A 27,040-nucleotide genomic window follows, 5' to 3' on the forward strand; every position below is an offset into this window, starting at 1 on the left:
CACCTAGGAAACCCGCGGTGTGGCCAGGGAAGGAGGTTCGGTTGGCGTCGGGCTTCCTGCGAGCTCCCTCCAGCGGCCGTGATTGAAATAATTGTTTTCTGCTGCTGGAAACAAGGTGATCATCTCTCCTTATGCGGTGGCTTCTCACAGATATAGACACACAATGAACACAGGAGCCATCTTTTCCTAACCATTAGATCTTCCAGTCAGAAAAAGCCAGTGTCTCAGGTTGTTTTCGGATCTTCTTTTCTAGTTATTTCTGTATTTTGTCCATGAGCATTTTCTGCTGCGGAAAAATCAGTCTTTGTGAAGTGAAAATAAACTAGGTTCTGAAGATCAGTGCGTATCAAAGAAGAAAACACGTGGTGCTTAATTCTTGTTTACAGATTGGGTATAATTTATTTTATCATGGCTTTTAGAGCTAACTACTGACTTCCATCCAAAATGCTTCCCCGTTAACATTCAATGAATATTTGCTGTGACCTATCAATACACACGGGGATGGAGAAAAACAGCTTTTGAGTTCTAAAGATTATACTGTATATTGATGTCAGATCAGAAAAAGTGGTATGCCTGTCAGCATATAGCAGTAATAAGATTTTGTGGAGATGCAACTATGGGACCTGAGGCAGGGGTAAGGAGGGGATAGGCTTTTGTTGTTAATTTGAAAAATGACCCTAGAATACGATAATTGGGTGTCTCCTTTATACTAGCAAGTAGTTATATTGGAAACTGTGCTTTAATAAACCACATGACCTGTAGAGTCTGAGTACACAAGTGCTTGATTCCTAGTAGGAATCAATTTCTGTGAGGGTTTTTAGCTATCTGCCCCAAGAGCTATAAATTCTTTTCCAAACATTGCGGTGCAGGGAGGGGATTGCCATTTCCTACTTAAGGGCTGCCCAGATTGCAGAGCAGAAATAATCCTTGTGTTACTGGGTATTTTGAAAATAAGCTATTAATAGACATATTTACTATTTGAGAAGAAACTGATTAAAAGTATTAAGCCATTTGTATAAAGGACACAAAAACAATATATTTCAAAATAAGTAGTAATAAAAAGTAGTGAATTGAAGCTATAATGGGGGAAATTTTCTCTCAACTGAAAAAGAAAAAAAAATATTAACCAGATATAAATATCTCAATTTTTTCCAGTCTCTGGAATTCTTTCCACACAATATATATTAACAAATTACCAGTTAATATCTCAGTTTTTTCAGTTTTTTTTGACAGCTGATTTGTTTATTTGTTTGTTTCTTTCTTTTTTTGAGACAAGTTCTCACTGTGTAGTCTAGTCTACACAGGTTAGGCTGGTCTTGAACTCACTATGTGGCCAACACTGGCCTCCAACTCATGGCAATCCTCTTGCCTCAGCCTTCCAAGTGCTGGGATTACAGGTCTGCACCACCATGCCTAGCAGTACTGACAGCTGATTCTAAAATAAATGCAAATGTCTCAAAAGAGACAAGAAAATTTAGAACAATGAGGAGAAATGTGCCTTTCCAGCGATTTGAATATAACATACTAAATGACAGGTATATTTCTAATATAATACAAACTTTATTAGATCTACATGATACTGGAGCCTGAATAAGATAGATCAGTTAAACAAATACAGAACTACAACATGGTAGGTTAGATTTATAGAAAAACTTGATATATAGCCACATTAAAAAATATCTAAGATGGAGTTTTATAAATACCTTTGAATATATGGGTGAGCTAGTGGAAAATTAAAAGAATGTTTTAGAAACTAAAATAACACACCACATTTATATTTGTTTGGAGTTTGAATTAGTTGTGGCCAAGTAGTGTGAAAAGGTCCAAACTAAAATGGTAGCTAATGTGTGCTTACATTGTTAGTGCCAAGTGGAAGCAAATGCAAATGTTGCCTGAAGAATTACACTTTAAATTCAGACACAAAAAATTCCCTGAGACAAACTTCCAGAAATAGGACCAATTTTTAAAAATCATAAGAAACAAGTTGCAATGAATAAAAATCAGCTCCCCAAAATCTATAAAATCAGATCCACAGAGATTACATATATTGAAAGTATAAGTTATGGTATATAAAAAAAATTTTTAACATGTGTCAGAGTCAAAGTTTATAAAATGTGATAAGGGAGCCACAGACAATAAAAGTTTCTAGCATTTTAAAAATAGAGTCAAAAAGAATTTGTTATGGCTTGTATTAGATGTCTCCTGAAAGCCTCATGTGCTCATAGGTGGTGCTTTTCAGAGGAGGCTAGTTCTAGGGTGTGTGATCCTATGATTGTGTGATGCTAGGATTAAGTGGTGTGCTGCTGGCATTAAGGGTACATGATTACTAAATTCGTCTACTCCTTGGTTCAGCATAGTTCTGGATGGATAATGGGCAGGACTATGGTAACCAAAAGTTGAGTAACCAGGAAGGGATAAAAAGGAGAGGCTTTTGCCTTCCTGCTTGCTGCTGCTTCTGTTGTCTGCTAGTTTGCTGTCTCCTGCCTGCCTGCCATGAACTGTTTCTCCTCTGTGGTGCCTCTCTGCTATGCCACCCTGCCTTGAAGCCAGCCAACTATGAACAGGAACCTGTACTATCTGTTACCTACAAAACCTTTTCTTCTTTAACTTTGGGTGTTGGCTATTTTGTCTCAGTAATAAGAAAAACAACTAAGACGGAACTTCTATTAATTAAAAATAGGAAAAGTGAAATTAGAAAAAAGTGGATGTTAAACAGTAAAGTAGACATAGCTGAAGAGAAAATTAGCAAACTGGAAGTTACTTAGAAAGCAATATGGAAAATTGAAGAAAAAAAAGCTAGATGTGGTGATACAGACCTTTAGTCCCAGCTACTTGTAACTGAGGGAAGAGGAAAACTGGAGTCCAACAGTTTGACAATAGCCTGAGCATAGGGGTGAGACTATCTCAGAAAAATAAAATAATATTATAGAAATGAAACTGTGCACAGAGACACACACCTGTAGCACTTGGGAGGTTGAGGCAGGTAGATCCAAAGTTCAAGGTCAGCCTGGGGTACATATCAAGACCCTCCAAAAAGAGGGGGTGCTGGGGATGCTTAGTAGTAAAGCACTTTTTCTAGCATGTGCAAGGCCCTTACTTCAATCCCTAGTAATGTATGTGTGCATTTGCACACACACACACACACACACACACATACACACACACGGAGAAAAAGGAAAGAAAAGGGATATAACAGAGATAGTGGAAAAAAGACAATATGTACAAGATAATGGCTGAACTCTCAGACTCAGGAAGCCTAATATTAAAACCCAAGCAGGATAATTTAAAGGAAATGCACATTTAGACACATTTCAGTGAAACTTAAAATTGCAAAAACATTATTTCAAAAGAATTCAGAGAATGAAAATAAAAAATATCCACTAAAGGAATTATACATACTTCATATGACAGTAATGAAAGTTAGCAACAAGGGAATATTCACTATCTAAAGCTACAAAATATAAAACTATCTTTCAAAAGTAAAGATACATTTAAGACACTTTAGACCATAAAGCTGGAAGTTGGCTACAGATACATCTTTAACAAAGGAATTATGACTTACTTCAAGAGGAAGAAAAAAATCCTAGAAAGAAAGGCCACATGCCAAAAGAAATGGTGAACAAAGAAAATTACTAACTCGTGAGTAAACCTAAATGTTACCAATTGTATACAACAGTAATCATGTTTGATTTATACACTTAAGGTGCTATTTAATGTTCTACTTCTTAATCTTTGTTTTGTTTGTTCATTTGTTTTGTTACTGGGGATTGAACTTGGAACCTTACGCTTGCGAAGCAGGCGTGGAACCATTGAACTAAATCCCCAGCCCTCTACTTCTTAATAGTGATAATGTTTACATTATAAAGTATGCCTAGTATGTGAAAACTTAGTTATAAATTCTGACCTGCTTATTTTTCTATATTTGTTACATTTCAATTCAAATCATAGAAAGATGGTATAGCTTACTATAAGGAAAAATATGGCAAAGCAGATGAAATAAAAAAGTTATTAGAAAATACAATTTATCAAAATTTATATAAGAAGACACAGGATATCTGAATAGTCTTATATTTTTTAAATGAATTAAATTTGTAATTAAAATAATTCACAAGGAAAACAGATGGCTTCATCAATGAATTCTACCAAACATTTGAGCAACAGTGCTAATTTTATCAGCCTTATGTCCAGGCTCACTTCTGTCATTTACCTTTATCCCAGAAGAGGGAGCATTTGTCCACAATTTCCTGTCCTCCACGGATAAATACCATCCTTAAGATGTTAGCTCCCTTCCACTTCCAGCTCATAAATATGTGAGTGAGTGTTAGTAGGCAGGTTCCCATGAGTGCCCCATGTCTCACGTCAGAGAAGTGCTGGTGTAAAAGTGAAAAATGTACGGGGAGGTGCTGACAAGTCACATCCACACAGAACTGACTGCTGATCCCTTCTTTGATTTGATTCTACATGGCCATGTGGAAGATGCCAGATGGTTAAGCCTCAGTTATCCCTAACATTCTTCTATTTGACTTTGCTCTTCCCAGTTCTATTCAGTTCCTTATTTCTGTTATTTGGGGGTCATCTCCTAAATAAACCAACTACATTCAATCAATACGCTATGACACCAATTTTACACAAACTCAGATGACTGAAACATTACTAATAATTAGTAATAATAACTACTAATTACTACTAATATTTTATTAGGCAAGTATAATAATCTTGATCCAGAAACCTGATGAGGACATTCTGAGAAAGAAAAATTATAGTAGATTTATAAATATATGTAACCATAGTAACAGATAAATTATTAACAGCAATGTTTCATAAAGTAAGTTGGGTAATGTCATTCATTGTAGTTGATATAGTTGTATATGTTCAAAGTTTAAAGACTCCATGGGTGAATGCTCAGAACAAGTATGTGAGTTCATCAGGATTGCTGGAGGGGCCCCGGATTTAGCTCAGTAGTTCCGCCACCTGCTTCTCAAGGGCAAGGCAAGTTCTATCCCTGGTACCGCCCCCCCAAAAAAAGATTGCTGGGTACCAAGTTCATATACTGAAACCAACTGCATATCTGTAAACCAACAATAAATTAGATAATAGAATTTAAAGAAGATATTTTCAATAGTATAAAAGATACCCAAAGAAAAATAACAAACACTGAAAGTATTACCTGCTTAACAGAATCCTATATGTAGTATTTTTTCCAATCATCTTGATGCATGTTGGTATTTATCAGTAATAGCACTTTATAAACACATATATACACATAAATTATATATACATATACACACGTGTAGTAGCATATGCATACTATACACATTGCATTAACATACATATACTCTAATTTCTCCCTATTATATTTTATAGTTTGATAGGAAAACTTATACATATTTGTTATTAGAGAAAAACAAATAAATAGAAGGACAATCAATACTCATGGATTGGAATACTCAATATAGTAAAGATGTCAATTCTCCAAGACTGATTTTTAGATTTAGCGCCATCTCAAACAATAGCTTTTAAGTGTCTCTTCACACACTTCCCTGGCTCTTCTCCATCTCTTGACAAGCCAATTCAAAAAGTCATATAGAAACACAAAGGTACTAGAATAGTAAGAATATATGTGAAGAAGGAAAGATAAAGTGTAAACACTTTCTGTGTAAGATCCAAGGCTTATTTTAGATATTATAATTAAAATGGCAGAATATTACCTCAAGGTCAGACATAAATGGAGTAGAGTTAAAGGTCCCCTAAAATATATATAAAGATGTATGTGTATTTGTCATTTATGGTGAAATGACACTTCAGAACAGTGGGGAAAAGACAATTCTCACAACTCGAATTATTTTTTGAAGTGAAATACATTGTATTGTAAATCAATGTACACCTTCAAAAACAAACTTTGTGATCACCATAAAACTTTTAAATCCACATTAATATTTTGTAGTGGAAAACAGATTATAAATAATCTAATAAATATCTATGTATCAATAGATATTTTGAGGCATGAAGAAAATGCTGTAACATTTAGGCAAACAAGACTCAATAGAGCTGTTAGCCATGTCTCACCTGCATCTCACACATTACTTTTCCTGCAGCGCTGTCTGTCCTGCCCATGCGCTTCACACGAGGTTTCTTGCTGGAGCTGACAGTGCAACTTACTGGGTAGCACTGCCTTTTGGGGGGCCTCAGTGATACAACAGATTGCCCTGGATACAGAAAATCTGCCCTCTGAAATCTACTTAGTATTCAACCTCTCTTATTTGCTAGAAGCTAACTAGTAAAAGGACAAAAGGAATCTGTAAATTTTTCTTTTCATCAGTGCTTATCACCAATTAAGCACTGTAAAAACAGTCGTGTATACGTAGTAACAGTGTCGTTCCATTTCTTTCTGTGCCATATCTCTCAAAGTGCAGCACGTTGAACTGGACAAGGTGTCCCAGTACCCATCTCTGGAGAAATGTACTTGAATGGCATCGCAGTGGCAGCAACTTCATGAGAGCTTTGGAAAAGGACGGGCTGAAGTCCTTCAGTGAAATCAACAGTGAGATATGGAGCTCAAAATTATTACTACTTAAGAGTATTTATTTTGGAGTCTCAACCTTATACATGTATAGTTCCTTGTTGGATACTCAGTAATGAGAGCTAAGGGGACCTGGCAGGAGAAATATGCTCTTGGATGACTGCCCTTTACTAAATTGATAGAATATTAAAGTCTATGATTAAAAAGTTTATACTTCGGTGCATCTTGTCTTCTCCATTAGTATTTAGAAAGTTATACTTTTTATTGCTAAAAAATTGCAATTTCAGCTAAATAAGATATTCTTGTATAAAGTCCTGCAGGAATTCTGAATGCATATTGACCAACATTTAAGATGAGAACAAGTATCTTTTTCATTGCTTAATCAAAATAAGAAGTATATTTTAAGGGCCAGGGATTTAGCTTAGTGGCTCCACTGCCTGCCTTGTAAGCACAAGGACCTGAGTTCAATCCCTGGTACCAAAAAAAAAAAAGTATATATAAAAATAAGAAACATATTTTCATTGCTTAATTTTAATTTTATTGTTATTTTCAGCTCATTTATCCCTTCATCTATTGTTGGACATTTAAGTTTTTTTTCTTTCTTTTTTTTTTTTTTTTTTTTTTTTTTTTTTTTTGATTTTTTGAGATAGGGTCGTGCTGGGATTACAGGCTTGTGCCACCACACCCAGCCTGGTTTTTCCATTTTTAAATTATTTTAAATAATGCTTTGCATACTTTTCAATAAAGTTACTATATTCTCAAGTAAAAAGAAATGCTCATGAAAGGAAATACAAAGAGGCAAAAAGATAATGCATAAAGCATCTAAAATGCCACTTGCTCAGAAAAAAACTAGTGCTTTGTTAGCATGCAAATCTGAAAGAGAAATGTGGAACGAGTATCTGTCATCTGTATCTCTTTTAGATACTATAAATTGGGCGGTACTATTGTTTACATTTTTATTTAGACATGACTTTTTTGTATATTTCTTATTAGTACATGTTTGCAGTACAAAATGATTATATTTTTCATGGGAAGTTGGTACAGGTACATAATACCTCTTAATTTTTGTCTCCTACCCTTCTGCTCCATTTCTTGTTCTCCTTCCTAAGTGCAAAAGCTATTTCCCCTTTTTCTTTCAATTCTTTTTTTCCCATCCCCAAGACATAATTTAAATCTTAGCAAGGTAAAAATGGTTCAATGCACCCCATCCATTCTCTCTCTCTCTGTCACCCACACACACACCCCTTTTGTTGACTCTGGGTTTCCAGTCCTAGAGGAAATGAAGCCAGGAACATACCCACATTTTGTTCTAGGACTTGTTTAGTCTGTTTCCATTTAGAACTCTACTTTATCTGGAGTTTATTGTTATGTATATTGCATGAAGTTCATCTTTTAAAATTTTCAGAATTTTCTCAATTTCCCAGCACAATCTATTTAAGTCCATCTTTCCTCCGTAATTTGTATTACCATCTTTAGCATCCACTAAATTTCTATGTGCCTTTGGCCTCTTCAGAGCCTTCTGTTCTGTTCCATTTAGTCACACCTTTGCCAGTACCTCACAGTTGGGATCATAAAAGATGTGTAGTATGCATTAATTTCTGGTAGTCCTAATCCTCCCTCATAGTTCTTTCTTTCCAATTTTTTCTACTTTTGCATGTATATGTGTTGAATTTTATTAGCAACTTGTTTACTCCACTAAAAACCTGTGTTTTTATTAAAATTCCATTACATTTATCAATCAAATTCGGCAGAACTATCATCTTATTAATGTTGGCATATCAACCAAGAAATACTAATGTCTTCCCATTTGTTCAAGTTGACTCTTTCAGGAGGATTTTATAGCTTTCTTCAACTAGATTTTGAAATTTAAGTTTATTCACTGGATCTTTCTGTTCCTATTGTAGGTCAAGGTTTCCTCATATTATGTCTCTGATTAATATTTTTTGTTATAAAGCTAATTTTTGGATATTAATTTTATATTATGCTGCTATGCCAAACTTTTTAATTGCTAGAATTAGCCTTAATTATGTAGATTTTCTAGGTATACTATGAGATCATATGAAAACAGAAAATAATTTTTGGTTTCACTTTTATACTTTTAAGGTTTCTAATTGTTTTCTATTTTCCAATTGCATTGGTTAATACTTTCAAAACATAATAGTGATCAAGATTTTCTTGCCTAGTTCTTGACCTGAGAATGCCTTTAGTATTTTTCTATTAAAAGGCTAGTGTTTTGAGTTTTATACACATAAGCCCAGGTGTAAACACATATATACACATAAATTATATATACATATACACACATGTAGTAGGATATGCATACTATACACATTGCATTAACATACATATACATATTATATATAATATATATATATGTATATATTATATATGTTAAGTACTCATCCATCTGGTTTCTTAAGAGATTAGAATGGATACTGAAATTAAGTACTGGTGTGTTGTGAAGCATCCACAAATGGGACTAAAAAAATATTTAATGGTTTCAGAAATAACTTTCAAATTGGATAGTGGATTATTAAGACCTTGTAGGTGGGCCCTTTTGAGATGATTCATACTCATTCTGATACTGATGAATGTCTTGTGGAAATAGATGTTTTAAGACTGGAATAGAACACACAACTTAGACAGGTGACAGTTCTAAATGCAGTGATTTCACAGGACCTTTTTCTTTGGTACAGGGATCACACTCAGGACCTTGCACTTGTGAGGCAGGCAGCAGAACCACTCAGCTAAATTCTGGGCCTACAGGAGACCTTTCTGGATAGAATTTGATTTTTTATTTTTATTTTTTGGTACTGGGGATGAAACTCAGGACCTTGTGCTTGCAAGGCAGGCAGCAGCACCTCTGAGCTAAATCTCCAGCTTTGGATAGAATTTTTAATCATGGGGAGGGGGCAGGGAGAGACCCCCAAAAGGTATGAGACACAAAACACGTAATTAGCCCTTTTCACTCATTTTGTTTTTACCATGTAAAATTCTGGGAAACTGGGCTTCTGGTATTTGTAGGTAGCAAAAAATAAAAGTGAGATGGGAGCTGCCAGACTAATCTAGCATTTCCTTTATGAATCAACTCTTTTTATTTTGGAAGATTAAGGGTATTAGTAGTAATAATGATCAGAGATATGGGTGACAACTACCATGGTGACTTTGGCATGTCTCACAGGCCAGAAGAGAGGTGTTCCAAAACAGTATAGTGTGTAAAAGGAAGAAACTGCTAAGCCACTTAGGAATGAACTTGTCCAGGTAGTGGATTAGATATGAAGATTGGAAAAGGGTGAAGGATTTTTGTCTTGGGGACCCATCACACCACTTACATTACCATAAAAAGAGATCAGCAATCATAGCTGGTAGGGAAGGAACACCTCAGACCTTAGGAGATTAGAGATGAGAGGAAGGGCCTTAATTTCTTGGCACTAAATGTTTCTGAAAGGGTCCACAGGCAGCAAATGAAGATGGGAAATTATTTTCTCTTTTGTACCTGTTGAATTGTGAACCAGATGACTTTTTGTATATTTTTACAAACTATGAAAAAAAATATACTTAAACCTGGAACTAAAATTTAGAAATTAACATTCTTAGCCATAAAGCTAGTACCCTCTGAGGACCCAGAATATAAAAAGACACTGAATAAAAGTGAAAGTTAGATTTCCTTTCAAAAGCGATATACACATGAAATTAATATGTTTCTAGTATAAAAAATCTAAGAACGTACATAAACAGGAATAGTGCAAGCTGTTAAATTAATTTTATTTTTATTTAATGTAACTGATGAAGTTAACAGACAAGTATATTTTAATGTAACAAAATGTTATAATTGCTAAGTTTTACCATCTACATTTTAAAGGATATTTTAGTATAGCCAAAGATGTAACATTTTAATTTTACCAATTTTTGAAATGTAAAATGCATTTATAGTAGCCATATATCTTATAATTTAAAAATTTTAGCTAAAACATTAGAATCTCTACAAGTAAAAGCAAGAGTTCTCTTATATCTAAGACAAATAAAATATACTACTGATAAAGTGCCAATGGATTAGACAATCCTATTTCAACTACTTTTTTTGGGAGGAGGATAAAAGCATTTAACAGTATAGAACTAGGCATTTTATCATACCAGTACAGAGCTAGTGATTTGCGTTTCACTTTATAATAAGCAAAAGAGTGCTTATTTATAGTAGATATAACCATAATAAAGAGTTTCTCTCAAGAAAGATCACAACTATGACTTATTTGTTCAGTCACTGCTGAATACCTATGTGTCCAGAGTTTTTAAAAGTATAATCTTAAACTGAGATAAACCTAATTCTACCAGTATCAAGATAGGATTTGAAGAAGGACCTCATATAAATAAAAGAATCTTGTTATTGTTAAATAGGTTTCTACTTGTTTTAAGGAAAGAATAGGGCTGAATGAATGGCAAAGTTTGGCAACAAGGGTATTTCTGGTGGATGAAAGCTTGGTATGCACTGCTAAAAGATGCATTTTTCACATACAGAAAACGTGTTTAGTGGACGTATACAGCACTTTTCAGGCACTTGACCTCACCTGGTAATTAAATTGGTGTTCAGACGTTTATTTAATGGAAAAACACTGAGTTACATTGTGACTTCAAGCCGTGTTCCCACAGAACATCTGTGTTCCATAAGCTAAATCCAAATGTTCCTGCTATAATCAAATAATGATGTCATATACTCAATTTAGAGAAAAAGTTTAATATATTAAACAATAGACTGAATTTTCTCAATTTTAACATTTCCACCATGAATTTCTCTTAAATCTTAGTTGCCTATTTTCTGAATTCTAGCAGAAAAAAAGCTTGGAACCTATGAAATATTGTGTTTTAAATGGTACAGGAAAATTAAAAACTTTATCAGTATAATATACTATTTAAGGAAATATGCTTATATTTTTGCTCTTATACTAAGAGCCATATTTCCTCATACTAAATGTGTTCCTAGCTCATATATAATAGAATTCAGTATGTAAACAGTTAAAGGTTTAGACCAAAAAGACCAAAAGACCATTATCAATGTTCAGTCTTTGTTCCCAAATATGGTTGAGAACCTACAATATCTATCTCTGAAACTATCTTTGGGGTCCATGCCAAAGGAATGCTGTCAATATATCACTAAGGATAGGGTTCTGAGGTAAGAACTATCTACCCTAAAATTCTATCCTAAAATGAAAAATATGGCAAAATTCCAGTATAGTTGCTACGAAGGTTTCCATTTTTTCTTAAATAATCAGTAAGTAGTTTAAATATGTTGACATTAAGAATTTTATATGTAGGCTTTATAGTATTATCATTTGGGAAAAGTTTGCAAGATGCTTTCAGACAGTTAGCTGTAAAATGAAACTTCAACTCTTAGCATGAACAGCCCTGAGAATAATGCACTCAAATTATAGCTCAACTAGAAATAATCTAATTGAGAGAAACATTAAGCTACAAATCCTGGAAAGGTTGTAAATTAAAAAAAAATTACCAACATTTGAGGCACTACCAGACTACAGTACTTTTAGTAGTTGGAAGGACTTTGAAAAAAGAATAAATATACAAAGCTATGTGTGCTCATATACACACTCACATTGTGCTGTAATGAAAAACTGTGTCCCCAAACTTTACAGCCTAAACACTTTACTGCAGCATCTCCTGTTAAAGATATCATGGTCTGGCTGCAGAAAATTTGGTAATTTATATAAAGCATCAGCACAGAAATTTGTACCACTAAAGGAAAAAGAGACAAGAGCTCAGTTAACAATAATTTGTTCAAGTGACTGAGAGCCTTGGAGGGGAGCACGGAAGAAATATCATAATTAGGTTCACGATGTAAATATTAAGTCAAAGCAGCAATGATCCAATTTACATCAGAGGATATAAAATGTAGCAGATAAAGCATAACAGTCTTCACAGTAGAAATAAAACATGTTCTAGAAACAAACAAATATTCAACCTGCTAATACTGTCTAAAAATTGGCAAAATGTATACAGAGAAGAATGGTGTATTACTGCATAACCTATCATCATGACAGTTTAATTTTATATAATTGGCGATATTTAACATTTACTACAAAAAGTACAACAGTGCTAGAAATAAACTTTTAACATTTCTCTGATGTCAAAAAGAATAATGTCACTTCTGTGTCAAAAAATATATGTTCCCTGCTTCCTTGTAATACAATTTATAAAGCTTTACTAAATGAAATATCTTGTTCTAGAGAAACATCTATTGACTTATGTGAAAATAAACAATCCTGTATCTTTAAAATCTATATATATATGTTAGAATATTTACACTTCATATAGTATTTCAAATGAAATATTTATGCATAAATACCTTTTGCCACTCAAGGTATGGAAATAAGAGATGCATTGTTATAATTTGTACACCGTTCTATCACTATTGAAAATATGCAAAGTTTAACAAGTTGGGAAGAACAAGGGCATGCTAATCTAGAATTAATATTAAATCAGAACGCTAATATGGTTATAACTAGGGCCAGATGAGTGACTAGCAAGCAGCATAGCTCAATAATTTTATGGACTTCCTCTGGGGAACTATCAACTGGTAGCAAGTACCAGAGATGAGAGTACTAAAAATCTAGAACAGTGTGTAGTAGATACTTAAACAGAATGCTGAAAAGAATTTAGTCATTTCTTAATTGTGCTTTGGATGGGCAAAAGCTAAAATGTTACACTAAAATCAATCTCAGCATTTCTTGTGCTTCAGAATTCTCTTCCTCATACTTCTCTTAAAATACCTTGCATCTTCTCTAAATGGGTTTGGTGAGGCTAAGACTTAAAATTGTGTACAAATTAAGCAACTAAAACTTGGAATATTGCAGCCTAAGTGCTATTTCTAGTTATTGATTAGAAAAGTATTAGATATACTTTCTTCTAGATGATAAGAACAGGTGTCCCTGTGGCCAAAGCATTGTGGGAGAGAGCTCATAACCAGTTTCACAGAATCAAGGCAGAATGAGATATAGTGATTTTGTTCCAGGTTGCACTCCAAATAATGATTGCTACTGAGTCAAAGGTCTTTGCAAATCTTGTAACAATATCTAAAATTCTGAAAATAATACACATATAGTCTAAAAGACTAAAGAGAAAAGCAATGGTATCACCTAAAACACGTTTTAAATAATTCAGTTTATAGAATTCCTTTGTAGTTATAGTTCACATCAGTAACTAAATAAATCACAAGACAATCAAAAAATTACATATACTTAATTTTCAAGTAAAGTATTTCTCCCATAATTCACTCATTTCACTTTAGACAAAAATGTGCACAAATTTAACTAAGTTAAGAATTCCAAATCAACTTAAGAATTCCCAGCTTTAGTCTAACAAATATTTAATGTAAAAAATTCTACTTATCATGGTTGGAAAAGTGCTATTACTGATTAATACCAACATGCATCAAGATGATTGGAAAAAATACTACATATAGGGTTCTGTTAAGCAGGTAATACTTTCAGTGTTGGGAGATTAAGGCTGGGAGACAAAAGTTAAAAGCCAAAATACAACTAAAGAGCCACTTTCTATTTTTTACGCTGGTTATAAAGATGTCAATAAAAAACAGAGTTCTAGTATCTTTTCTTTGCCACAGTTCTTCATTCTTTACAATGTGACTTGCTTAAATTCATCAATAGTTCAGTGTCCCTCTGTCAACCACAAGCAGATACTAAAACCACCACTGAAGGTTATACTAAGCTGGACATTTAGCAAAGAACAGTATTACTGAGTATATGTGGTGGCACATGGCCACCAAAGTAAATGACACTGTGACATGGTTTTTGATTAAGGATATGTGTTTGCTACACACAGGCTGAAACCAACAATTCTAATCTATAATCTACATATTCTGTGACATTAAATCTAAAATTAATGCAGAGTGATTCAACTTAAATGTGGTATTCCAGTACCACTAGATGCTACATTGCCTGATTTAAAACACTGGTTTATTAATTAATTGATTAAAATTCAGGAATGATCTGCTCAGACAAATCACATCTGCTGGGGCTGTCTTGTCTGTTTCTTGGACTTACACACTGAAAACCACAGGAATGTTATAGGAAAGACATCTATAAAATTGAAAAAAAAATTGTACAGCTTGATTTTTAAAAAAGTTACCAACTGCCTGCAAAACCAACTCAGTACTTATTTAAAAAGGGGGGGGGGATAAAGAGAGAAAGATAAAGAGAAGAGAGATAAAGAATGAGGTTGCTTATGGAGGCCATAGCTTTGGTGACAATTAGAACCAAACTTTGTAATCTGCAGTTGATCCAGACCTAACCAGTTTGGTTGTCTCATGTTCTCATTTATTTGCAGGGCTTTATGGCTACAGCATACTCTTCACTCATGGCACACATGACAGACACCTAGAAGAAAACATGCAGGCAAAAAAGTTACTCAGAAGGTAATCGCATAGCAAGTATATTTATTTCACCATGTATTATTATATATTTGTGGATATTTTATATGGATTGACTTTGAAAAGGAGTAATCTAAAGCAAATAATCTATTTTATAGTTTTCTGAAACAGAATTTCTCAAACTGTGGTTTTACAAGACAACTTCCAAGAAACAGGGAAAATAACTTATATTTCTTATACTTCTGAAAGTTGCAACAAAGAGGATACCTCCTTCACTCTCTAACAATCCTTACATCCTTTCTTATCCTTAAGAATAGATTATATGAAAATTTTCAAAGCAAACATGGAGTTGACAATGTCCGTGTAGCAAAAAATGAACTTCAATACTTTCTTTAGTAATTTTTTTAATCTACAGCTTTTATTGGTACAATTTAGGTGTACATTATGATCTCATTCATCATAGGAAATTTGTACCTGAACATGATACATCTTGGTTCTTATTTTTTTTCCCCATCCTTCTTCCCTTTCTACCCCACCCTATTTATAAAAGCTTTATTTCCATTATTTCCTTTTCTCATTTTTCCTTCCCTTCTTTCCTTTCCTCTGCCCCTACTCCCTAGTTCCCCTTCCCCTTTGAATAGCTTCTTTCTATTTCACAATATCTATTATACATTTTAGTCCTCATTTATACTTTGTTTCTCATGGTACTTGTTTTCAACATTTCAGCAGTAATTTTAAGAGACATTTCATATGTAGTATTTTATACTAACTAGTTTAGTCCAAAGATTTTATAAAATGGTTTAAAAAAGCCTTTTCACAAATCTTTACCTGTACATCTTCACCTGCATTGTATTTTCCTTCTATTTCTTTGCCTAGTTCACCTTCTGGCAGTTTAAGATCCTCACGGACTTCACCAGTTTCTGTCAGCAGGGAAAGGTAACCATCCTGAATGCATATCAGCTATTAGAAGAAATTATATTATTTGCACTGATTAGATTTCACCCATTCTCTTGTAATATTTACATAGTTAAACTGCAACCCCCAGTGATTTGTGTAAGTACACAGTAATACATTAACATTTTATATATTTAAAATGCCAAAATACAAATGTATAGAATACAGAATAGAAGTCCCTCCCTTTCTGTACTCTTCCTGTTCAATGTCTGCATTATTAAACAGTTTAGGCTTCTTTATAGGGTATTCTGAAGCATTTATAATTAGGTACACAATATAAATATAGTTGCTTTTCAAATGGGGTTATTTTTCAGCAAACTGTTTTTAATTAATGGTATCTTAGAAAAAATCTTTCCATATCAGAAAATGTAGACCTGCCTTAATCTAACCACTACACAAGTGCATATATATTGTGACTGAAATTATTTTCCCATTAATGGGTGTACAAATTATTTTCCAATTTTCACTATTACAAGCAATGTATTTTATAATTTGATTATAAGCAAAGTTAAGTGGAAAAATTCTGAGTAACTTTTGAAGATGATACAATGTATTAACTATTGTTATTCTTTATTGTTACAAAAGGTTGTTTTAATAAAAATCTTTAAAAAATCAAACACTAGCTTATTGATGACATCAATACAAACAAACCCACTCGTCAACCTAATGTGCAAAAAGCAGTTTCGGTATCATTATATTTCTCTTATAGGAATAGGAAATAGTGAGCCCCACCCCCACTCTTTTATTTGAAAATCACGTCATCAAGGTACCTCAAATTCCAACACTTTTAAAAAAACAATCACCCAGAATACCAGATTCTGACACACATAATAGAAGTCAAAAACACTGAAATAATTATTTGACATTTAATGGAATTTATGAAAAAAGCTTAAGCATAATTTACTGATAGAAAAGTTGCAAGAACAATGCAATAAAATCCTATATTCTTTATCAAGATTCACTGTTTAATCACATTATATATATATATATGTGCAATATAATAAATTATCATACATTTTCATTACTGAATCATTTGAGAGTTTCATATATCATGACTTTTCCGCAATAAATACTTGAGTATTTCCCCCAAGAACAAGGACATACTCTTCTAAAATCAATTTATTTTTTAAAATTGGAAATTTAATACTCATAGCCTATTATCCAATATACAGTTCACAAATTTTTCAATTGCTCCAATATTGTTTTTTGATAGTATTTTATGTCTCCAACACCAGCATCATACTTTGTATTTATCTGTCAATATTGATTTTGACTCTTTGAATATGGAATAGTTTCTTCACCCTTCGTCATCCATGACATTGAATACTTTCTGGTTAAGTATAGGTTTACTGTTTCACAGTATGTTTTACAGTTTGGGTTGGTCTCATTGTTTTCTCAAGATTCAGGTAATATATTTTTGGAAGGAATGATGGGTTCTCAAAAGTGTCATGTGAGGTGGCAAATGATGATTTGTTCATTCCTCTTGATGCTAACTTTGATCATTTGAGTAAAGTGGTATATGTCATATTTTCCTACTATAAAAGTATCCTTTTTCCCTATGTAACTTGCAATCCTTAAATTTAAAGACAATGATGTTACTGTTAAGCCTCAAGTACACTTCTGTGCAATTTTTCTTTTCTCAAAGCACTCTCTGATACTGGAGTTGGAAGGTTTGGATGGTGAAGAGACTGTTTTAAACCAATTGTAAATATTCCTTCTGATCCTTCACCTTTAAACAAATTACTCATTTGATAAACGTTACATGTTTTTTAATGATTTTTCTTTTGGTAGGGCAAGTAATCATTGTGATAATAGCAAGCAGGAAGAAGGCAGAGGTCAGGGTCAGGAAACTTGTAACAGAAGTGTTGAGTATGTGGTGGTATAAGCTTTTGAGTAGTATTTGAGATTTTACAGCTATCAGAATGTGGTGTCTTTTATTTCCTAAGAGAATACAGGCTCCATGGGAAAATAGGTGATTGAATGTCTAGAGTGGTAGGTGTGTAAGATGAACATAGAGCAAGTTGTTATATTAGAAAGTAAGGAATTATCAAAGACCATTGATTAGCCACATGTCAAAGAGACCTAGAATTTGAATAACCTCTGCCTGGCCAAAGATAGAACAATTTGGGACTCAAGGATGATTACAATAGATTAAAATATAAATTAGGTTTATTTGTTTTAGAGGTCAAAAATGTTCTTTAATTCACAAATACAAAGTTGTCTTCAGCATGGCTTGATTTCATAGCAAGTTTTAAGAACATTACCTCTTAAATTTTCTTATAAATTTCCTGTCACAAAATATTTTTTTCTTCAATTTTTAAATATGTAAAATCTATTCTTAGTTTGTGGGCCTTACAAAAAAGAGAACAGACCATATTTAGTCCATGGGCTGTCATTTGCTATCCCTGCTCTAAGTCAGTTTCCAATGTTTTTAAAAATTAGACATTTTAATGTTTAAATTTATCAGATCGATGGAATTTTGATGACTTAATACTCTATGAAAATTTTTAAATAATGATTCAAATTACAAAAGAAAATGTAGCTGAAAGAGCAAATGGAAAAAACAACTTTAAATGTTCAAGTTCATAGTGAAAAAAGTCATCTTTAGTAGATGCTAGGAACCAACTGATTTTGAAAACTGGTAACTAAGGGAAAAGAATTAGGCATTTATGCCGCACTTCTTTGTGTATATACACATACATATACATACACAGTATATATACTATAACTCAAAAAAGGATGAAAGAAATTTTTTATATATTCTGGCTTTTAAAAATGAAAGTATGAAGCTAGTCATGGTGACACATCTGTAATCTCAGCACTCTGGGAGGCTGAGGCAGAAGCACTTCAATTGGAGCCTCACCTGGGCTACTCAGTCAGTGATCTAGTAAGACCCTGTTTCAATTTTAGTATATCTGCTGCCGAAGCAAGCACAAGACTGTCTCAAAATAAAAGATAAAAAGGGGCTGAAATGTAGCTCAGTGTGAAGGCCCTGCCTTCAATTCCCAGTACCATAAAACCAAAACCAAACCAAACCAAACCAAATCAAACACACAAAGCACCCAGGAAGGACAAATCACTACTTAACACAACTTTGCCTCCCTTATAGATAATATCTATGACAATATTAAAAAACAGGGAACAGATTTACTTGATGGTCATACAGAACACCACCTATAGAATAGTCTTGTTAAAAAAATAAAAAAGGAAGAAAACATAAAGGTAAACTAAATTTGACTAAGCCTCCTCATCTCACTATCAAAAAAAAATTATTTTTTTTGTACCAGGGATTGAACTTAGGACCTTGTAATTGCGAGGCAGGTAGCACCACTGAGCTAAATCCCCAGCCCCTCTATTAAGTATTAAGAAATACAAGCAACAGAAGAACATGTTAAACAACAAGGAAATGCAATTAGCAAAATCTAAGTAATAAGAAAGTCAACAGAACAAATGGTTCAGTCTCTTCATAAAAAACTGCAGACATACACAGAACCCAAGTGCACATGTGAGAAAAGAGAACATGCAGATTTGACATAAATAAATCAATTTCATTGTGTGGACCCAATGTAAACCCTGACTTAGATAAAATAAAAAACAAATACAATAACCATAATATTCGATAAAGCAAAACAAAATAAAGAAAATGTAGATGTCAATGGGATATGTGATGATATTAAGGAACTAATAACTTTTTAGGTATGATTTTTTTTGCAGTTCTTAGCTTTTAGTCAAGTAAAATACTTGAAGGTAAAATAATATCTAGGGTTAGCTTCAAAATTATCCAGAGGCAGTGTATAGGAAACTAAGTGATGTGTCCATGTGATTCTGGTACTTTGAAACTTCTTACAATAAAAAGTGGAATGAAAAAATGCTTGGTATGTCAACATTTTAGAAAGAGCATTATAATCACTAAATTTTGAGCAAAGGATGAACTAAAATGAAGGGTATAGGGAGTTAGTGACTTCAGACTCTGTCCATGATACAGCCTGAAAAGGAAGAAGAAAATCAACAGTGAATGGGGGAATTACAAGAAAACTTTTTTCTTTGCCCACATTTGCATTATTGGTACACAAAAGAAGGTTGGAGAAGATATATCATCACTACAGTGCTTTCTTAGCCCTAATTTCTGAATTTAGCTTCTCAATCTATTTTAAAGCAATCAGACTTGTTTAGATAGGTAAAACCTTTCTACTTCTTCCTTCCTTCCTCAGCACTCTCAAGCTACTTCCCTTGAGCTGCTGGCTCCAGGTATAGAGACTGGTAGACACTGTTTGTTGTGTGTGTGTGTGTGTGTGTGTGTAGTGGGGGAAAGTGCTGGGGTTTGAGCCCAGTGCCTCACAGATATTAGGCAAGCGCTCTGCCACTGAGCTACATCCCTGACCTGAGACTGAATTTTTGGTCATATTATTATACCATCTAAGCAAATAACACTATCATCAACTGGGGTGTTATCTGACCCACCAAATCATGAAGTTGGGCGTGCACTCCATCATCTAGTGAAAGTAGCATATATGAGTTCACCTTGAGCAGGTCCTAACAGTATAAACAAGTTGTATTAAGTAGCTCTTATTCAGAGTGGCTGAGACTAAGAAAGTACCTTTTCTTCCCACATTGATACTTTCCCTCCCCACACTGAACTCACACCAACAGCCGAGAAAGGGAATTCCCTATTACCAGGTAAGAAGGAAAAAAAATTCAGAATGGTTTGTAGGTGGCTCTGCACTATATAATGCACCATTCAGAGGTGGCTCTGAATAATAGTAGGAAATCGGGAGAATTTTAAGAACTAGCCCTGAAAGAACAGAGAACCAGAGGTGGAGGCTTATAATGATTTTAGATAAGAGTTAAGAGTTTGCCTGGAAGTCAAGGACATTGAAGTCTAATCTTTTTTGTTTTTTGGTACAGGAGATGGAACTCTGGACATTGTGCTTGTGAGGCAGGCAGCAGGACCATGAAGCTAAATCCCCAGCCCTTGAAGTTTAATCTTGATTGTCAACCTGACTGGCTTGAGAATCCCTAAGAAAGTAGTAAGGCATACTTCTGGAATGCCTGTAAGGGTATATCCAGAGTCAACTGGCATGTGGGACAGACACTGAGGGGAGAGACCTGAATGTGGGTGGCACCAGCCAATAGGCTAGGGATAGAACAAAAGTGAAGGAGGAAGCTGCCAGCACAGGCTCTCCCACTCTCTCTCTCTGCTTCCCAATGGCCAAGAGGTGAGCAGTTCTACTCTACCACACTCTTCCACCATCATGTTCTGTTTTACCACAGGTCTAAAGCAAAGGAGCCAGCCATTGACTAAACCCTCTGTAACTATGAATCAAAATAAACTTCTCCTCCTGTGAGTTGTGTTCCTCAGATATTTTGTCACAGCTATGCAAAGCTAACACAGACCCTGTAAGAACAAGATATGAAAAAGGGTAACAGTGAAGTCTAGAAAAGTGGTATATGGATAGACCTCTCGACATATGGGAGAATGTGCCCACATGAATGCTCTCCAAAGGGCATCTGCTCCAAAGGGCTTTAAATAATCAGGTGGAAATTATGATTCTCTTTGACATTCAGCTTGCCTTTTTGTTGTTGGGAGTTGTTTTTTTTTTTTTTTTGGCTTTTTGAGACAAGGTCTCACTACATATTCCAGGTTGGCCCTGAACTCATTATGTACCCCTAGGTTGGCCTCAAACTCATGGTGATCCTCCTGCCTCAACCTCCAGAGGACTGGGACTAAAAGCCATGTGCCACCATGTCCTGCGCATTCACCTAGTTTTTGTTGCCGTCCCAGTTCTCGTCAATGGCTCAGTGATTCAAGTTTTCTCTCATTAAGGATGATCTGTATTCCAGGTTGGCCCTGAACTCATTATGTACCCCTAGGTTGGCCTCAAACTCATGGTGATCCTCCTGCCTCAACCTCCAGAGGACTGGGACTAAAAGCCATGTGCCACCATGTCCTGCGCATTCACCTAGTTTTTGTTGCCGTCCCAGTTCTCGTCAATGGCTCAGTGATTCAAGTTTTCTCTCATTAAGGATGATCTGATTATAGCCACTACTGAGAACCTCACAGAAGAGAGATAAATACAGGGTGCCTGATAAGGTACCATTTCCCAAAGGAAACAGCTAGCTCCCTGACAACACTGTACCCTATCTAATACAGAAAAGACTGATTTGGACTGACTGCGATGGACTACTAGTCTACATACAGATTTGCCTGTCCTGTCTGTGGTGCTTCTGCTAAAATCCTGGATTTATAACATGTCTCATTCTCACATGGCAACACTTCTGAAACATTTGCTTTGCAGACAAAATAATGAGAACATGGGTGACAGAGAATTGGCCCATATACCCAGAAATTCCAAACCACTTGCCCATGTGGATTGGCCTACTGAAAATTGTTTTATGGCACCTGCTAAAAGATACTATGTGGTCCAAGGAACTTATTTTATAGATTACAATATATTTCAATATATGGTACTATTTTTCTCATAAGTGTAGGAAACATAGGTGGTGGCAGAATGTTTGCTTCTTATCCCTAAAATACTGGGCTCCACTGGTTTAGAGGTTTTCTATTTCAAAGAAACTGCTTTCACAAGGGAGCAAAAGAATTTCACAGAGGATGTTAAAATCATAAAAAGAATTTATATTCAGGAAAATTCATAGCAGCAATATTGTCTTTGTCATTATTTTCAATTGCAACAATAAAATTCAACTCATATATCTTGACACCCAAATGACTTAACACTCATTTGAACAATACACATGTAATTAATAGTCATAATTTTGGCAATTTACCAATAATCTAAAGATTCATAATACGTACTTGATGAGTCCTGTACTAAATTGTTTTCCTCCTTAGAAAATGGTCTTCAGATGACAGATAAAACTTGAAGATTGCAAAAAAGGCATTTAGCTTGTGGGTGGGGAGCATAATAACAAGGAGCTTTGTAAAAAAAATATGATTCAAGAGAGTACAGGAGTCTAAACAGGCATTTCTATATTTATCAATTTGGGGATTCCCAAAGGTGTGTGAATGTATTTGAATTTTATACCATCTCTGAGCCCTAAACAACAGTAACTTACTTTTAGAAGAAGTAATGGATTAGTAATTCTAATTCAAGCTAATCTTGGAAAGGAAGACTCAGAAGACAAAATTTTTTTTCATCTAAACTTATGTTAAAGATACATAAAATTAAAACTAAATATTAATATGCTTTTTGAGATATCTGCTTTTTAATTATTACAATGAACAAATATACTATACGTTTTACTTTAGCTGGCTGCCAAGCTGGCACTCCAAATACTGAATTCAGCAAATACAAAGAACTACACATAGCCAAATAATAAAAGTAGGAATTTAAAATCAAGGCTTTCAGGTAGATGAGTGAAGACTAACACAACAAATATAATGGGAAAGGTTCACAGAACTATTTTGTGAAAATGAACAGAAATGAGTATCATATGTTGACTTGATAACAAGGAAGATGTGGACACTTATTACTCCAGGCATTGTTGTAAGTATTAAGACTCAAAATGATCCTATTAGAGCTTATTATTTGCATTCTTATTTTATTAATAAGTGGAGGCAACAAAGGTTAAATAACTTGCCAACCACGGCCACTGCTAAGTGCTATAATAAGGATCTGGACCCAAACAGTCTGGCTTAAAAAAATTATCCTTTAATCCGCTGTGCTATCTGGACCACATAAGGGCTGAGAGTAGGGTAAAAAGTGAGACAACTGTCTTGGGTGTAAAATTAAAAAGGCATCAAAAAAGAAAGGAAGTTGTGATTAAATATTTTAGTGTATTTAAAAAATAAGAATGTAAAAATTACATAAACTATCAAAATGTAAATGAAAAGAGGATTGGAATTACAAATGTTTCCTTTTGCATACAGGTTATTACTATGAGCCTTAGCACTGTTTCTACACCTGTCTTTGTTTAAATTTTTGCACACAAGGCAAAGGCCTCATTCACTCCATTTGTTAAACCCCAGCCTGGACCTCTGTACACAAAAATAATCAGATTTTTCCTTTATGTTAACTTTGAACTCCAAACGACAACTGGCTAATTTTATCTCATATATACATACATACAAACATATATATATATATATATATATGTATATGTATATATATACATATACATATATATACATACATATATACATATATATACATATACATATATACATACATATATACATATATATGTGTGTGTGTGTGTGTGTGTGTATATGTATATATATATATTTTTTTGGTACCAGGGATCAAACTCAGTTCCTTGTGCTAGCAAGGCAGGCACAAGAACCACTGAGCAAAATCCCCAGCTATCATAGTAATAATTACATGAACTACTGATACTATCTTTCTGAAACATGCAACAGGGAAAAGCATTCCATACTGCATGAACATTATTGGCCATAATAAATACTGAATATTCAAAGTATTCCCACTTTAGGTTGAGAAGAAAAACCCATTTTGGAAAAAGAAAATTCTATGCTCAGTCTGGTGCACTATCTTTATCACATTGCCATAATGAATAAACATGCATTCAATTAACAAGTGTTTACTGAACAATTACTATATAACACATCTAAATTCAGTGATCCAATAATAATTATGTGGAACTTAAATATAGGATAGGAAAGCAGAACAGTACTACTGTTTGATACATAAGTACTTATGGGTACATTTTTCTCAGTTATTCTTCACATTGTTCTTGTTTTATAGATTGGAAGACAAAGGCTTAAAAAGTTTCATACTGAACTAATTAAGTGGCAGAACTAGACCTACTTGACTTAAATCCACTTGAGGTTACACTAAGCCAATTTAAGTTTTTACAAAAACTCCAAAGCAATCTGAAAAACATTATTAAATAGGAAAGTAAAATTACAGAAATGTTTACTAGATTAACATTACATGAAAATATTTGCATATAGGCAGAATAAAAGGAAGTCCTTGGGTAAATCCAGTTGCTAATATTCTTTAAAATTTTACATAATGCAATAAGAGGTATGGAAAGAAATCTGTTTAATTTGAATAGAAAAATCTAACACATTTTTCATTACATAAAATGAACAGAAGAGGTCTGGGGCTCAGTAGTTCCGCCACCTGCCTTGCAAGCATCAAGGTCCTGAGTTCAATGAATTAAAAAAAAAAAAGTGAATACAAAATGAACAGAAGAGTTCAGTATATGGTATGTGTGATACTGACATTAAAGATTTTCAAGAACTGCTTTGGTTATGATGAATGTGAGGTTTCACATCCTATGAAGTCAACCATTTAAATTGTCATCAATATCTCAAACAAAAAGTTATTCAATATGACCAATCTGCAAGTATAACTGAATCTAAAACTTTAACTTTATACATACAGTTTGTGTGTGTGTGTGTGTGTGTGTGTGTATATGAGGGATCGAACTCGGGACCTTGCACTTGTGAGGTAGGTGGTGGAACCACTGAGCTAAATCCCCAGCATGATCACTGAATATAAATAAAACAATTACATAGTTTTTGTATTTTCTTTATCATATTCAATGACTGTGTATTAGATATTATGTTTTTATTTTCTTTTTTGTGGTACCATGACTCAAACTTGTGTGTTCTATGTAAGTGTTCTACCTCAGAACTACATCTCTAGCCCTTTAAAATGTTTTATTGAGAAATAGTCTTGCTAAATTGCCCATGCTGGTCCTGAATTTGTGATGCTTCTGCCTCAGTCTCCTGAACAGCTGAGATCAAAGGCATGAGAACCACATCTGGCTTATTCTCTATATTTATGGCTTTCAATTTATTTTCCTACTTAAAACTATCAAATTCTGACTCATTTTCATTAATACAAAAACTTGGTTGGTTAAAATATGAATTGCAATAATTTTTTGAAAGCCTTAGGTTAGATTAGTAAAAAGAAATAAAAACATCAAGAAGGAAGTTATATAAATTTGAAATATTTTACAATATCAAGAAATGTAATTTCATTAATCATTGGTAAAAAAAATACTGTATTTCTCCAATCTGTAAGATAGGTGGTGCCTACTATGGTAACTGGTTAGAAAAACCTACCAAATACTCTTTGGCTTTGATAAATTACTACTGCTAGTAGAAAGTATTTGTATCTTTAAGAAACAAGCAACATTCTAAAGAAAGTTTGTACTTACTTGATAATCATTTCTTTTAATATTTGGAACATCCATGTTATGAGTAGAAGGGCAAATATCTTCGTATTTTTTCCCCGTAAAAATATCAATTCCAACAAGGTGTACCTAAAAGAGGAAAACAGGAAACCTGTTTAATCTTTGACAAGTATATCATTCATTACACACACAAGGGCACAATACCAATGCTGATTAAGACAGATTCTTTTTCCAAGGGCATCTACTTTTACTTTTTTTTTTAATAAAATGTAGTGGTGATAGAACTGAGAAGGAGTAAACACTAAACAGTATTATGTCAAGACTTATTACAATACATAATGCAGGAATTGTAAGAAAAAATAAGGTAAGTTGTTTTCTCAACTGTTACTTAATAGATCTTTTAGGTCACCAAGAATCAACAAAGTTTCACTGCCTAGTTAATGAAACATAAAGGTACAAAACCACTCAGTAATTGAAGGGAAAATGTTATTACAAAATTTATAGACCTCTCATGATCTGTAATTAATATAAATGATCAAAATCTCAATGATGAATACAAAGAATGACTCGGAAGGACACTTACTTTGGCATGACCATGCTTTCCAGTTTTGGAAGTTGACATCTCCACTATTTTGCATGGCCGTCCTTTGAGCACCACGAAGCCGTTTTTGCGCAGGGCCGAACACTGCATAGGGTAAGTGCTGGAAGCCCCGGCATCACCAGTAGTGAAATCAATTTCGTCCGCCATGGTGGGCTGGGAAGATGGTAATTTTTCCGTGGGAACTATGTAAAAAGTTTTCGCTTGCTTTTTAACAACGGGGCACACAAGAAGGGCAATGTCTCATTTCTGGCCGGTTAGGTGCCAAGCATCATGGTCCGTTATTTTTGCATTTATAGAAAGAACAACCACTCAAGACTAGTGGGCCCTCTCTAACTCTGGCCTCTGCAAACTTTTCTAAGCATCCGTGGGGTGGTAGGGAGGGAAGCCGCAGAGGAACTGGCTGGGGTGGGGGGGAATCCGCGCTGGGGACATCGCCCCACTGCAC

At 34.1% G+C, this 27,040-nt stretch overlaps 1 protein-coding gene and 1 long non-coding RNA gene across 4 annotated transcripts in view; one reads left to right on the top strand and one right to left on the bottom strand.

The window, feature by feature from the left end:
* LOC104867859 lies at positions 1-15,864 on the top strand. 2 transcript variants are annotated; one of them, XR_781875.1, is made up of 4 exons: positions 1-115; positions 6,409-6,541; positions 14,873-14,960; positions 15,792-15,864. It is a non-coding gene; the product is annotated as an uncharacterized LOC104867859 (long non-coding RNA). The 2 variants fall into 2 exon arrangements; XR_004516816.1 differs by having other exon boundaries at positions 6,414-6,541.
* The window catches only part of Eif5a2 (eukaryotic translation initiation factor 5A2), a 16,497-nt gene continuing 406 nt past the window's right edge, over positions 10,950-27,040 (bottom strand). The window contains exons 2-5 of one of the 2 annotated variants that reach the window (XM_010632390.2): positions 26,578-26,748; positions 26,019-26,123; positions 15,744-15,875; positions 10,950-14,922 (exon numbers count right to left, since the gene is read on the bottom strand). In XM_010632390.2, coding sequence (XP_010630692.1) covers positions 14,863-14,922; positions 15,744-15,875; positions 26,019-26,123; positions 26,578-26,742 — 462 coding nt within the window. In that variant the 5' untranslated portion in view covers positions 26,743-26,748 and the 3' untranslated portion in view covers positions 10,950-14,862. Of the gene's footprint in view, positions 14,923-15,743; positions 15,876-26,018; positions 26,124-26,577; positions 26,778-27,040 lie in introns of both variants that reach the window. The other variant, XM_010632391.1, reaches the window with a different exon arrangement.

The sequence above is a fragment of the Fukomys damarensis genome, unplaced genomic scaffold (genome assembly GCF_012274545.1).
Source record: "Fukomys damarensis isolate Sample0158 unplaced genomic scaffold, DMR_v1.0_HiC HiC_scaffold_12, whole genome shotgun sequence".
In the NCBI taxonomy this organism is placed as follows: domain Eukaryota; kingdom Metazoa; phylum Chordata; class Mammalia; order Rodentia; family Bathyergidae; genus Fukomys; species Fukomys damarensis.